At 36.3% G+C, this 14,639-nt stretch overlaps 1 protein-coding gene across 16 annotated transcripts in view; it reads right to left on the reverse strand.

Moving 5' to 3' along the window:
* The window catches only part of Neo1 (neogenin 1), a 152,660-nt gene that overhangs the window by 75,539 nt on the left and 62,482 nt on the right, over positions 1-14,639 (reverse strand). For all 16 annotated transcript variants that reach the window (XM_087563924.1, XM_087563915.1, XM_087563923.1 and 13 more), the window contains 2 exon segments: positions 6,440-6,594; positions 4,752-4,872 (listed from right to left, as the gene is read on the reverse strand). In XM_087563924.1, the coding sequence (XP_087420050.1) occupies positions 4,752-4,872; positions 6,440-6,594 (276 nt within the window).

Consider the following 14,639-nt stretch of genomic DNA (forward strand, 5'->3'; position numbering starts at 1 on the left):
TCTAAAATTGTAATTACTAGTACAAAAACAAAGGAATAAATGAGAATTAACCCTTTGATCAACACTAACTAGCCTTTGCCAAGTAGTGTTTTAGATTTAAAATATTCCACTACTGACTAATAATTTCTTGCTACTTAGCCAACTTTTAATCATGCCAAGCTTTTAGTCACTTTTTCCAGAACATCTATCATTCAATAACCTCAGAACTATATGGAATTTTTGACCAATATTTCAGTCAAATAAAATGAAAAAACAATCACTCATAATACGCAGTATGTATTCTTATCTACTGCGGCCACGATATCCTAGAAGTCATTTAATGTGTTGGTAAAGTGTGAATTTCCTTTACTATAAACAAGTTCATGTTACTTCCTTTCATCAGTCCTTCTTCCCTTTGGCAACAAAATACTGCCTGTTAACAGGATATATATTTAAAAAGTATATTTCTGGGGTTGGGGATTTAGCTCAGTGGTAGAGCGCTTGCCTAGCAAGCACAAGGCCCTGGGTTCGGTCCCCAGCTCAAAAAAAAAAAAAGTATATTTCTATGTTTATTACATTTCAGTCTTAAAAGAAAAATTAAAGGTAATTTTAAAGGTAAACAAACAGGATGGAAAGACAATGAAGAGTTAATGATATTTTCCCTCAGGTTTTGCTACCTTTAATATATTTGTGCGTGCATGTGTGTGCATGCATGTGTGTAAGTACGTGCGTGCGTGCGTCCATCCATCTAGCCAACTGAGATATATTCTCCCTGTGAAGTCCCAGACTGGCTTAGAATTTGGATCTTCCTATCTCTGACTTACAAGTGCTAGGGTTACAGGAATGTAGCCCAACACCATCCTACTAAGCTATACTAATTTTACTGACAATTAAAATAAATCATTCAACAGGCAATTATTAAAAACAGGTATTAATTTGTCATAATTCAGAAGTAATTCCATTTTATGTTCAATTAAATATTTTAAGAGTCTCTAAAACTAAGAATTGCTGTTGCCAGACATGTTGGTGTGCAATGGAACTCCAGCACTTAGAAGGCTAAGGGTAGTGAGCTCACCACTAATCTGACTTACACAGGAAGAGATCGCAAACCAAACCAAACTGCTAATAGCAACATGAAAACAAGTAGCAACAAAGAAAGTGTTGCCCTTACAGAAATGCACAAAGTTAGATATTAATATTTTAAATAATATTTTTCTGTTTTCTTAAAATTATTATATTTTGCTTATTTAATTGTGCATATATGTATATGTGTAGTGTGGACAGGCACTCCTAAAAGAAAAACAAAGGATAAAGTTGGTAATTATAAGGATGAAACTATCAACATGCTTTTATTAAATGATACAATGATTTATAACTTTTTTTTTCCTTTTTTTTTTTTCTTTTTTTCGGAGCTGGGGACCGAACCCAGGGCCTTGCGCTTGCTAGGCAAGTGCTCTACCACTGAATCCCCAATCCCGATTTATAACTTTTTAAGAGTGAGGAAAAGTTACAAACCTATTCACATCCTGTCTAACCGTCATCAAGTAAATTTGTTAGGAATAGAAAAACAACTCATTCATTGAATTTTATTACTTTATCTTTTCCTATTATAATTTTTCTCAGTTTCTGTTCTGAAAAGGTCATTTCACCTTCATTTTTGAATACTTTTCCTGGGTAAAAAATATGGATTGCTTTCCCCCCCAAGGTCCTTAAATTTTTGCTTTCCTACATAAATATCTGTCTTAAAAATCAAAAGGTTAGGGGGCAGGAAAGATGGCTGAGCAACAGAAAGCACTCACAGCTCTGCAGAGGACCTGAGTTTGGTTCCCAGCACCCACGTTGGGTGGCTCACACTCACTCGAAGACTAGCTCAAGAGATCCGACACCTTTGGGTTCTGTGAGCACCTGCACTCTGATGTGCATACCCACACAGACATACACATAACCTCATGATAAACATTAACTTGTAGACAATTAAAACATTAAAAGCCAGGTATGGTGGCAAATGTTTCTTACACTTCTAATCTTGAGAGAGTCAAGAGGATCACCTTAAGCCAAGGAATCTGATACCTGGGTAATACGGCGAGACACATACCACCTTCCCGCTCTCAAAAATAAGTAAGCAGGAGCTGGAGATCTACAGCCCAGGGGCTCAGAGGACTTGTCCTTGCAGAGGATCAGCTTCAGTTCCCCACATCCACAACAGGCAGCTCACAATCATCTCTAAGTCCAATTCCAAGGAATTTGAAGCCTAGCCTCCAAGAGCATATGGTTCACATATAGGCAAGCTCGCACACATACATACAGATAAATTATTTGTTAAGCAAATAAAAAATAAAATGCAAAAATAGAACACAAATTTAATAAACATGGGACTTATAGCCTCCTAATAACCCATGACTTACCAGTGTATCATCAATATAATTACAAAAAAATTCCCAAAGCCCATAAATATTCTCAAAAATCAGAGAAAAACATATACTATTAATAAAATTATTATACCACCAAACACACTCAGAAAAACAGTGGTAAGTAAGATTTATAGTAGTAATCACAAACACACACTGAAGCCCCAGGGCTTAGGTGGGGATGAACACGCTCAACGCCTCCAAAGTTTACTGGGAAAATCACTGCCAAACAAACCTGTCTCCTCTACTCATTCAGCTAATGCACAATTCAGTAAATTTTATTTTTACAAAATTGAAAGTTGCTAAAATGGGAGAAAGGTATAATCACAGTAGAAATGCAGGGTGAAAAAAAGCCATTCAGATATTTTACACCTTTTCCAACATTACGTTCCAGTGTACTTTTAAAGATAGCATCTCTAAATCCTATATGCTGCTCTAGTAAAAAGGTACTGTAGGTGCCAGCTTTGCCATACAGCTCCTCAGGTCCAGCTATAGTTAACAGAGGAACCTCTGTGCTACACTCGTACCTCGTTGTACCTGACTCAGGAACAGATATCCAAAATGCTGCCTTTGTCAAGTCTTCACAAGAAATACTCAAAATAAAACGAAAAGAGGAAGAAAAAAAGGAGAAAGCTTTGGCTGCTAAATGATCACCCTCACCAATCTGTTATACAACAGTAATTTAGTATGAGAATATAATCATAAAAAAAAAGGTTCAGTGTAACAATGTTCATAATAGCAATAAAAAATGACAAAAAGGACAACTTAAATGTAATTGGAGAATAAGTCATATAAAAGTGCACATACATTAAACAATGAACAATGTTGTAAACTGCTAGCATGGACAGATGTACATGGGGGAATGTTGCAAGAACATGGGTTAGGAAACAATATCCCTATCTGTGTGCTCCAATGCAATACTCCTAGGAGGTGGGATTTAGAGTATGTCAGGAAACTAACGCTTCCCAGTTCCAAATTCAGGTTTTACTTCCTGCCTAACAAAAATGAAGCCAAAAGCTTTTAGTATAATTTTTCCTTTTCTCAGCTGACTCATATGTTACACATATCAGCACAGACACTGGAGATACCAATTATAGAAGGAGAGGACTTATTCTTGGCTCCCATGTGCAGATTCTGAGAGCAAATGTCTTTCCCCAACATGCAACCTCTTGGATGCTTTTGCAGAAAAAGCCTCTGGTGAGATACCAACTTTTGATCAACTCTCCTCAGACCCTCAAAAGTAAGTGTGACGTTTCAACAGCAAAGCATTGTATCCACTTCTCTGTCATCTAGAAAACCAGAGCCACATTCTCTGTATAATGTCCAGATTTCAGTCTCGTGTGCAGATCTTTCTCTGCAGACACTATCCTTACCCAAAGGCCACTGTTGACTGTTTTATATGCCAATGCTATTTATAAGAGGTATTTTCTTACAGCTAAATGCTTATGCTCTCCAGAATTAAAACTCTATACATTATTAAACTTTCTTTTCCCAAATTACAGTGGTTTCCTCTGATTTGACTCTTATTTTCTATCCTTCAATGTTGACTGAATTTATTTTATAAAATAAACAAGTATTTTTATGATAATCAGAAAAGGTACACTAATTTTAGTTTGAAAAAACAAGTAGTGCAAAGTAAACATTAAGAAGTTTTCTTTATGATGCAGAAACAAATCTGCGAGATTAACATAAATGGGTTGTGATAAACATTTACTTGTGTAGGACTTACTCAGTTTTTCTCTTAATATCAACTTCTTTTTAATGGTCTCTGAAAATGTATCTCTAAGTAATTTTATTTTTTCTTTTCTTTAGACTTTTTAAAAATTACTTTATTTTTATTATCATTATTGTTTTTATGTTAATTGATGTTGTATCTGTATGCATGTCTGTGTGAGGGTGTCAGAAGCCCTGGAACTAGAATTACAGACAGATGTAAGCCACCATATGGGTATTGAGAATTGAACCCAGGTCCTATGGAAGAGCAATTAGTGGTCTTAACCACTGAGCCATGTCTCCATCCCCCTTCCTTAGACTTTTTGAAATGGGTATGAATGTTTTGTCTGAATATATATGTGCAACACATATGGTACTAAAAGAGATCAGAGGAGGGCATCAGATCTCCTGCAACTGGAGTTACAGATAGCTGTGAGCCACCATGTGGTCCTCTGAAAGAGAAACTAGTGCTCTTAACTGCTAAGCCCCGGTAAATAATTTTAAGTGACAGAAATGATTTAGACTGCTGTTCTTTTACTTGTAGTTGTGTCACATGCTGGCTTTACCAAGCCAGTTAGCAATCACAAGGGACCCTAGAGTAATGGTGTTTACAATACAAACTCCTCCAACTCACTGCTGCTCCCCTCTTACCATGCTCAAGGATTATCAGCTGAGCTCCAGCTTGTGCATTTCCAACATCATTCTCAGCAATGCATTGATAGAACCCTTCATCTGATTTCACCAGACCCAAAACTTGAAGATTATGTTCCTTCTAAGGAAGAAAAACATATAACATTTTATGACTTAATTAATAAATATGAGTTTAAAACCTCAAGGATATGTTCTCAAAGAGAAGGAAGAAATATTATTATTAGCATAAATGTTGCTTTAAAATATAAAAACATATAAATAATGATAAAATAAAAATGCTAATTTAATCACAACAGATTGGTTTTTAATGTTAAGACCCAGAAACTACTTTTTGTTAACATGAGATTATGCATTTCAGAAACACTCCCACAAAAATGAATTATTTGCATGACAAATTTATAAAATGACACTGTCTTTAAAACACTGTAATTACTTCTGAGCTTTTTAGTTAGTTTTGAGTAAAGACCTTAAGGTATGCCATTAATACTTATTACTAAAACCTAAATAATCCTATTAGTATGGTATTAGAAAATGATAACATTAATAGGCAATAATATATACTATATACCTAATACATATAATTAAAATGCAATTTTGACAAAGGATTCTTAATACATTTGACACTTTTTTCCTCACACTGGGATCTGGGAGACTCACTGGTTAGGTGAGGCTAGCTGGCAATGAGCCTCTGGGATCCATCTGCCTCCATCTCCACGGTGTGGCTCTTCAACTCTAGACTTCATTTGGGTTTCTCCTGGAGACTAACTTAGGCCTTCATGTTTACATGACAAGTACTTTACAGACTGAGATATCAATATAGCTTCACACTTAACACTGTTTGCATTTACAGTTTTGTTGCCGTCTCAATGATAACCTAGTCTGGCCTCAAGTCTCTTCATTATCCTCCTCCTTCTTTCTCTGAGGGCTAGGATTACAGGCAAATATCACCATGTCTTGCTTTTATCCACTTTGAAAATTCCTTCAACAAATACATGCAAATTAAATGAAGGGCATTATGTGATGATGTACTCACTTTCTGAAAGGATTTTGTTATTAGTAATGCTAGCATGAGGTCATTCTTACTTTGAAGGGAATGTGTATGATAGTTTTTTTAATAAGTTTATAAAGTTTTGGAGGGTTTGTTATATTTGGTAAGCTTTTCAAAATGATTATCTTTCCATACTTCAAGACAAAGCTGGATATGGTAACACATGCCTTTAACCCCACTTACTCAAGAAGCAAAGGCAGGTAGATTTCTTTAAGTTCCAGATGAGCCATGCCTATATGGTGAGTTCCAGGACAGCCAGAGCTACACAGTGAGACCCTGGGGAGTAGAGAGGAAGAAGGGAGAAAGGAACAGAAGGAAGAAAAGTGAGGGAGTAGGGAGAGGGAGGGGGGGGGTACCTGCTCCTTGAAAATAGTTGTGAAGGGAATGAAAACACACTGGCGTGCACACACTGCGTTTCTCATAAAATGCTGAGAGGTACATTTTCGATACCAGACTGCTGGTGGGCTTAACCCTAGTCCAGTCACTGATTTGCTATGTACTCTCATAAAAAGTACCAAAACACTTCTGGGCAACTTTCTCTACAGGCTAAAAATAATTACATTCTATGATATTTTTCTGTACACATAAAAACATTTGAAGGTTTCAGAAATAAAATGTTCTTCTTTGAAAAAATACTTACTACAATTTTAAAGTAATCACTTGGGATAACTACATCCCCATTCTTGACCCACTTCACAGTTGGAGCTGGCTTCCCAGTGACTTCACATTCGAATACAATATCCATGGATTCACGAGCGTATATGTTAGCAGGTTGTTTCAAGAACTCAGGAGGCACTTTAAAATAGAAAGGGAAGACACAATGAAAATAAAAGTAGGCAGCTACTCACATATCGACAAACTTTTAGACCACAGAATTCAGTTATTTGCATTTTTATAAATCATATAATTATATATTTAAAATGTTAGCACAGTAGCTTTAAAAATTAATTGCCTTATGGATTATTCAGCTGTAAAACAATATTTTTTAAATTCATAGATAAATTGAGGACCTGCATCTGCCATGAGATTAAGCTCAAGAACACTAATAAAATAAAAATTAGGAAAATTTAAAAATAGTGACCAGCCTCCCAAATCCTGGCTATTCAAACTTTAACCTAATTTAACGTTTTTCTCCTGAGGTGTTCATATGAGTACATATTTACATCACCTCTCCTTCTAACTCCTTTGTTTACAACCAATGCACACACTCACTCACTCATCTCTATTTCTACACATACATTCATACACATATCCATATTACTAAACCCATTTAGTGTTGCTTGTATATATGTGCATGTGTTTAGGGCTGACCACTTGGGACTGGAAAACAGCAAGAAGCTTGTCCTTGAAGAAAACTAATTCCTCTGCAGTCACTGATGCCTGTAGCTCTACATTAAGTGGCCTTTGTAGATCAAGTATAAGGGGAGAGGGCTCGGAGAGGGCTGGAAGTGAGAATGGAAATCAGTGAGGGGCATCTCTGGGACTAGCTGGAGACCTGGGACAGGGAAAGCCATGGGGAATTTATAGGGGTGACCCTAGCTGAGATTCCTACCAGCAGGGAATGTAGAAACTGAAGGGTCCACCTCCTGTAGCCAGGCAGGAGGACTTCTGTGGAGGGTGACATCAATCCATCCACAAAACATTCAACCCAAAATCTATCCTGCCTACAAGATACGCAGGGATAAAGATAGAGCAGAGACTGAGGGAATGCCCAACCAATGACCAGCCCAACTTGAGACCCATCTCAGGTGACAGTGCCAATACCTGACACTATTAATGACACTCTGCTATGCTTGCAGACAGAACCTAATAACTGTCTTCATCCAGCAGTGGATGGAGGCAGGTGCAGTCACCCACAGATAAACATCAGGGGGAGCTTGGGGGGCTCTTGTGGAAGAGTGGAGAATAGAGCTGACTGAGCTAGAGGGGTCAAGGACACCACAAGAAGTCCTAAAGAGTCAAGTAACCCATGGGGGCTCACAGAGAATGAACCACCAACCAAAAAGCATGCAGGGGCTGGACCGAGACAACCTACACATTTGTAGCAGATGTGCAGCTTGGTCCTCATATGGGTCCTCTAACAATTAGAACGGGAGCTGTCTCTGACTCTGTTGGCTGACACTGGATCCCCTTCCCCTACCTGGACTGCCTGGTTGGGCCTCAGTAGGAGAGGATATGCCTAGTCCTGCTGAGTCTAGATGTCCCAGGGCAGGGTGGTACCCAAGATGGGCTACCCCTTCTCCTTAGAGAAGGGAAGTGGGGGAGGGACTTGTAGAGGTGGTACTTCGATAAGGATGTAAACCAAACAAAAAGTAAATAAATTATGGAGAATGACATCCCCGCCTTGTGACATTTTGACCATCCACATTCGCTGTGCACTAGTAGTGTCACTGTGGACCTAATTTAATGTGTGCCTAGATATAACAAGGATGCAGCATCTATGAAATCTTAAAATCTTTTGTGAATAATTTATGTAGGTACTTAGCCATTTTCCATAATTTGTGTTTACAATTTTCTTATTTCTAGGAACTGAATCAATCTCCGGATTTTCTGTTCAAGATAAACTTCAATAGTTGAATACAAAGCAGAACATTCATTTCCCAAAATGCTTTGACTTCAACAAGAAACTCAGAAGAAGAAGAAGAAGATGAAGAAGAAGAAGAAGAAGGAGGAAGAAGAGGAAGAGGAGGAGGAGGAGGAGGAGGAGGAAAGAAAAAAATGGAAATGATAAAGAGCTAAAATTTAGCTACTTCTAAACACATAAAACACGAAATTCTATCAATATTTGATATTAGTTTTTATTTCTATTGTCCATTTCTTTTGGGTATCAACAAATAGAAAACTCCCTGAGACAGGATTTTAAGAATTCTCCTTGAAATGGCTATTTTACGTATTATCTACATAGGAAGGCAACACTTTAGAAAAATCTCACAAAGATATTAGACTATCTTTACTGTCAACAGACAGAAAAGTACTGAGCATCACTAGTCACCATAGAAACATAAATTGAAACCATACAGAATTACGACTGTATACTTAAACACAATGGGTGAAATTATAAAGACTGGAAAACTACCTGTGCCTCAGATACACAGCAGCCAGATACTCAATGTCGGCAGGAATGTCAAATGGTCCTATCATTTTGAGAAGTCTGGTATACAATAGCACCAGTTTAAAAAGTCAGCTGCTAATAAATACAACATGGATGAAGTCTAAACATGTTCTGCTTTGTGAAATGAGCCTTCTACAACTGCAACAGATGGTATGAACGCTTCTATGTGAAGCAAACTGGAAACTCACAGAGCAGATGCTTTCAGACTGGTAAAGGGATGAGGAGAAGTAGCATGGAGAAATTTTCAACTATGATGGTAATACTCTGTCCTTATACAAGAAGGTGTAACCGATGGAGCTCGTGAACAGTAAACTTAATGTTTGTGCATTTTAGTGCACTAAAATGTACCTAAACTTCATTTTTAGAAGAGAAAATTACAAACAAAATATTACCAAAAGACATGGCTTGCCGGGAGATGGTGCTACATACCTTTAATCCCAGCATTCGGGGGGCAGAGGCAGGTGGATCCTTGAGTGTGAGACCAACCTGATTTACTGAGTGAGTTCCAGGACACCCAGCACTACACTGAGAAGCCCTGAATCAAAACAGCAACAATAACAACAAAAACCCAAACAAACAAAAAGGACTGGCTCAGGAGGTAAGAGTACTTGCTGCTTTTGAAGGACCCAGATTTGATTCCCAGTACCCATGTGGTGGCTCATAGCCATCCATAACTCCAGTTCCTGAGGATCTGACGTCGTCTTTTGGCCTCCACAGACACCAGGCACACATATGTTGCCTAGACAGATGTGCAGGCAAAATTCTCATACACATAAAATAGAAAAATCTAAAAAAATTTTCTCTTAAAATATTAAAATTCTAGATAATGATAAGAATGATGAATTCTCTGGACAACTTTAAAAATTTATCAAAAAATTGATATTGATGGGTAGAATGATAAAGCAATTATCATAATTAAAGATAGCTATAAAGTTATTTCAGCATTTTATTATATAATTTATTATAATTTTCTAATATGTGAAAATGTTTCAGCATTGGCTAGTAAGGCTCCAGATGGGCTCCATATACTACCTTATAAAATCTGTGTTTTATGCAGCACCTAAGAAAGTTTCAATGACTGACAGCAAAACATTGGCTGACTATCATGCAGGGGATGGGAGAAAAGAGAAAGTCAATTTCTTAAATGCACCTAGAGACTTGAAAAACAAAAAACAAAATGAGATGAGTTAATAGCAGAGCAGTATGAGACTGTGGCTTGAAGAAAGATGGTGGGTGGGTTAGAGATGCAGCTCAGTGATTAAAAGCACTGGCTGCTCTTTCTGAGGAAGATTCTCAGAATCACCAATGTCTCTAACTACAGTCCAGGGTATGTGATGCTCTTCTGGCCTCCGAGGGCACCAGCCTCACACACAGTACACAGAGACATACATGCAAGCAAAACGCCCATACCCATTTTTAAAATTTAATAATAAAAAGGATGATTGAAACATTAGCTGTAGATGGCCATGAAAATGGCCAATTTAGAAATTGTCAATTTGTTCCCAGAAACCAGAAATGGAAAATTTTCTTTAGGGAGTACATGGAGTTGATCACACACTGTTACAAATACAACTCATGACCCACATTAACTGTTATCAACAATCTGAGATGGCAGGAAATACACAACCAGTTATTCGCGTCATAGCAGGAGTCGAAATCCCAAGCTTCAATGACAGTAATGTGAAATATTTAACAGATGAAAAATGAACTTCTAACCTTTTCTGCATTTACAACCACTACGTCATTTCCTACAACTATAACTTCTTAAAAAATAACAAGTCAGACAAGTATGACTGCATTTATATAGAGAGATATATGTATGTGCATATGTATATATGTATGCATACACACACACACACACACACAAATACATTTCCCCAATTATTTTTCATCAACTATTTTCTCCATCAAGGAAATAAATACTTCCAGTTATGGGACGAGGCTCAAAACAAAATTTTCCAAATGGGTTTTTGTTGTACACAATGACTTGTCTGTATTCAAAAAAAAGAAAGAGAAATGACCTCACATGATACCCATGAAAAGCACAGCTCAAACTCTACTATCCAGATTCAGAAATAAGGCATTAATACAACAGAAACTTGGAATTATAACATGCAGCTAGTATTCTGCCCTATTCCAAAATAATCATTATTCTTTGTACTTAAAAAATTATAGAGTAATTTTGTCTGTTTTGAATATTATAAAATGGAATTATATTCTTTAGTGCCTAGTTTCTTTTAAATGTGCTTCTGAGATTTTTTAAAATACTTTTCAATATAAAGGTGGTGTGCCCATTTGCCTACTGATACAATGCCATGCAGATTTTAGTGGGCATCTGAATCATTACCAGTTTGAATTCCTGGAATAAATATGGCAGAAACATTATTGTGCATGACTTTTAGTGCTATTAGTATCTGTTCACTTGATATAAGCATTCTTCACTGTACCACAGTAATATTTTTATGTACAGTTTTAATAGATTCTGCCAAACAGGCTTCTTGTTTTTGCAATATTGGGAATCAAAGCCAAGCAGAATCTCTAGTTCTCTAAAGAGTATTTTAAAATATTATCAGTGTATATACCTATCAATAGTTCATTAAAGCCTCCAGTTTTCCTCAATCTAGAGGAAATACCACCAGATATTGTAGGCCTTTTGAATTAGCACTTGTGCAAATAGAAAAATTTACCAAATCTGTTGGGAGCTTAGTCTGAAATGTAACAACATTGTTTGCAAGTAACCACTTTGGCTTTGCTGACAGTCTGTTTTAATGCCTTCCCTCACCCCTCCACTGACTTTAACTTAACACTTCCTTTTTTCTACTTTCTTTGGTTTAAATTTGCTACTTAAAAGTAGCAAAAAGTAGCATTTTTGAGGTGAATGTTTAAATCGCTGATCTCTTTCTCTCTCTCTCTCTCTCTCTCTCTCTCTCTCTCTCTCTCTCTCACACACACACACACACACACACACACACACCCCACAACTTCCCTCAACTTTTGCTAGTTCCTATCTATATTAGTTTACACTACTTTCTAAATTTTGTTGTTAATTTCCTTTCTACTCATGAATTTAAAGGTGATTCACATAAAGCAATGTACTCCCAAACAATGAAACAGAACTATTTTGTTGCTGGATAGCATCATGCTAATGTCTGTAATTTTTTTTTACAATTTAGCCCAGGATTTTATGGACACTAGGCAAACACTTTGTGACTGAGCTATATAACTCCAGCCATACAAATATCAAGTAGGTCAAATTGTTACCTGTGCTTTTTAGTTGTATTTTAAATATTTATTTTGTTTGTACTTATTTTTTAATTTATATAACCTATTAGTTACATATGATTGCTATGATCATCGTTTTGTATGTTTATAGTCTTGCCAATTTCTATTTTGTATATTTTAATATTATATTATAAATTATATACATCTTTAAAATTTTTAAATTTTCCTGATAGGTTAGCTTATTTAAAAAATATTTTTAAGACAGGGCATAATGCCTCACACTTCTAATTAAGCACTTGGGAGGCCTAAAGCAGGTGAATTGTCTGGAGCCACCCGGCCGGCTTATGCCTTTCTTTGCCTGAGCTAGGTGTTTTCCACTGCATGGGCCCTTGTTTCCAGGTAACATATGTGGGGGTTACCACCAGCCAAGAATACTGGAGACTTCCTGATAGCTTGCTTCTGCACAAGAATGAATTTCACTCTATTGTTAGTTAGAAACTTGAAGAAATTGAAACTTATTATAGGTAAGAAGTTTTTGGGAAATCAAAACTTACGCCATTGGTTTCTAATGTGACATATGTTTATTGTTACCCTGACAACCAGTTTTTATAGTGTGATTTTTCTGCTTGTAAGCAAGTGCTTTTTGCTTGATTAAACGAGACTTGATCAGAATACTGTCTTGTCTCCATTTTTTGTGTCTCTTGTACCATCCATCTCACTCCTCTCTCTAAGGTCTCTGTTGATGTTCCCGAGGGCTAGGACAGTGAGATCACAAGTTTGAGCTTAGCCTGGACCACAGAGATCCTATCAAAAACAAAGGACTACTGTTTTCAGTTAAAAATCTCAATTCACAAAACTTGTATATATTTACGTAAGATATACTGTTTTGATGACTATTGACACAGAATGGGTAAATTAAACTAAGATGTCTATTACCTTATATACTTAGGGTTTTTTTTATGGTGAGGACACTTAAGATGTATTTTTGCAACAATTTTCAAGTAGAAAGTACATTGTAAGTACCATTCCGCTCTTTCATTTCCTGAGTTTGACTGTGTGATTCCATTTATAATCAGATCGTGCAGAATTTGTCTTTCTATGCTTATTTCTTTTAGTATAACATCCTCCAGGTTCATTCATGTTATTGCAAATGGTAGGATTCCTTCTATAAAGCTGTGTTTCCATTGTAACAACTTTATTGTTCATTTATCCATAAGAATACTAAGTTGATTCAAAGTCTGGCTACCTATGTGCTGTAACCAGTATGGCTGAGCAAACTTAGTTTTTTGACACAATGATCTAATTTCATCTGGATGGACAGCCATTAAAATAATTATTGGATCATACAGTAGTTCTATGGTGTGTGAGGTGGTATCCTATAAAGGATTTAATCTGAATTTCTCTAGTGATTACTCACACAATCTAGTGATTATTCATAGTTTTGGTTTCATATACCTATGGGCCACTTCTTTATCTTCAGAAAATGTCTTTTCGGGTCCTTTGAAAATATTTAAAAGCTGAGTTGTTTTCTCACTACTGAACTGAATTTCTTATTTATTCTAGATATTAACTTCTCATCAGACAAATGTGGTTTGAAAATATTTTCTCTCATTTCGTAGTTGTCATTTCAAGATTCCTTCATTCTTTGCTGTGCATCTTTTCAATTCTAGGTGACTCTATTTGTCTGTTGTTGCTTTTGTTGCCTGTGCTTTATAAGTCACATAAAAACAAAAAACAAAAAAATGCCTTTTAACCTTTCCCCTCGTGCTTTCTCTCAGCAGCTTTACAGATTCGACCTTAAGTCTTTAATCCACTTTCGGATGGCTTTCTTGTATGATATAAAAGAAGGCTCCAATTTTAGTCTTGTTAATGAGGTTATATGCTTTTCAGACAGTTTGTTGAAGACTACCATCCTCATTATTCTTGGCAATAAGAAAAAGCAATATACATGGCTTTCAAATATAAACCTCAGAAGTCACACATTATTTGTATCATACTTTCATTAATCCAAATAGATCAAACCTACCTGAATTAAAGAAGAGATATAAACCCTAGGCCCCAACTAAGAGGGTTGTGTGATGCTCAATGTAGGTACTAGGGAATGAACTCGGGTCCCCTGGCATTTTCTGGAAGACAAGCTATCCATCCTTACTGCCAGAGCCAGCTTTCCAGGCCCTGCTTGTCTTAAGATACCTTCTTCCATCCAAGACAATATTAAACATTATTTCATTTATTCTTTGTGTTTTCACATTTAGACCCAACTTTATCTTCTTCCTGTTGAAAGTTTACTATTCTTCTAACACTTAATAATAAATATATATTTATGTATTATAACATATATAAATGTTATATATATATTTTCCTCCTTGAAAGTGAATTCCAATTTTTATATTTTAAAATTGTATAATTGTAACCATCCCAGCAGGATGAAAATATTCTAAAGATAGATATTTGTATTCTGTCAAAAAGATATTCTCTTTGACTATCAGACTAGTAAAAAATGGCC

Source organism: Rattus norvegicus, chromosome 8 (genome assembly GCF_021556685.1).
Source record: "Rattus norvegicus strain SHRSP/BbbUtx chromosome 8, alternate assembly SHRSP_T2T, whole genome shotgun sequence".
In the NCBI taxonomy this organism is placed as follows: domain Eukaryota; kingdom Metazoa; phylum Chordata; class Mammalia; order Rodentia; family Muridae; genus Rattus; species Rattus norvegicus.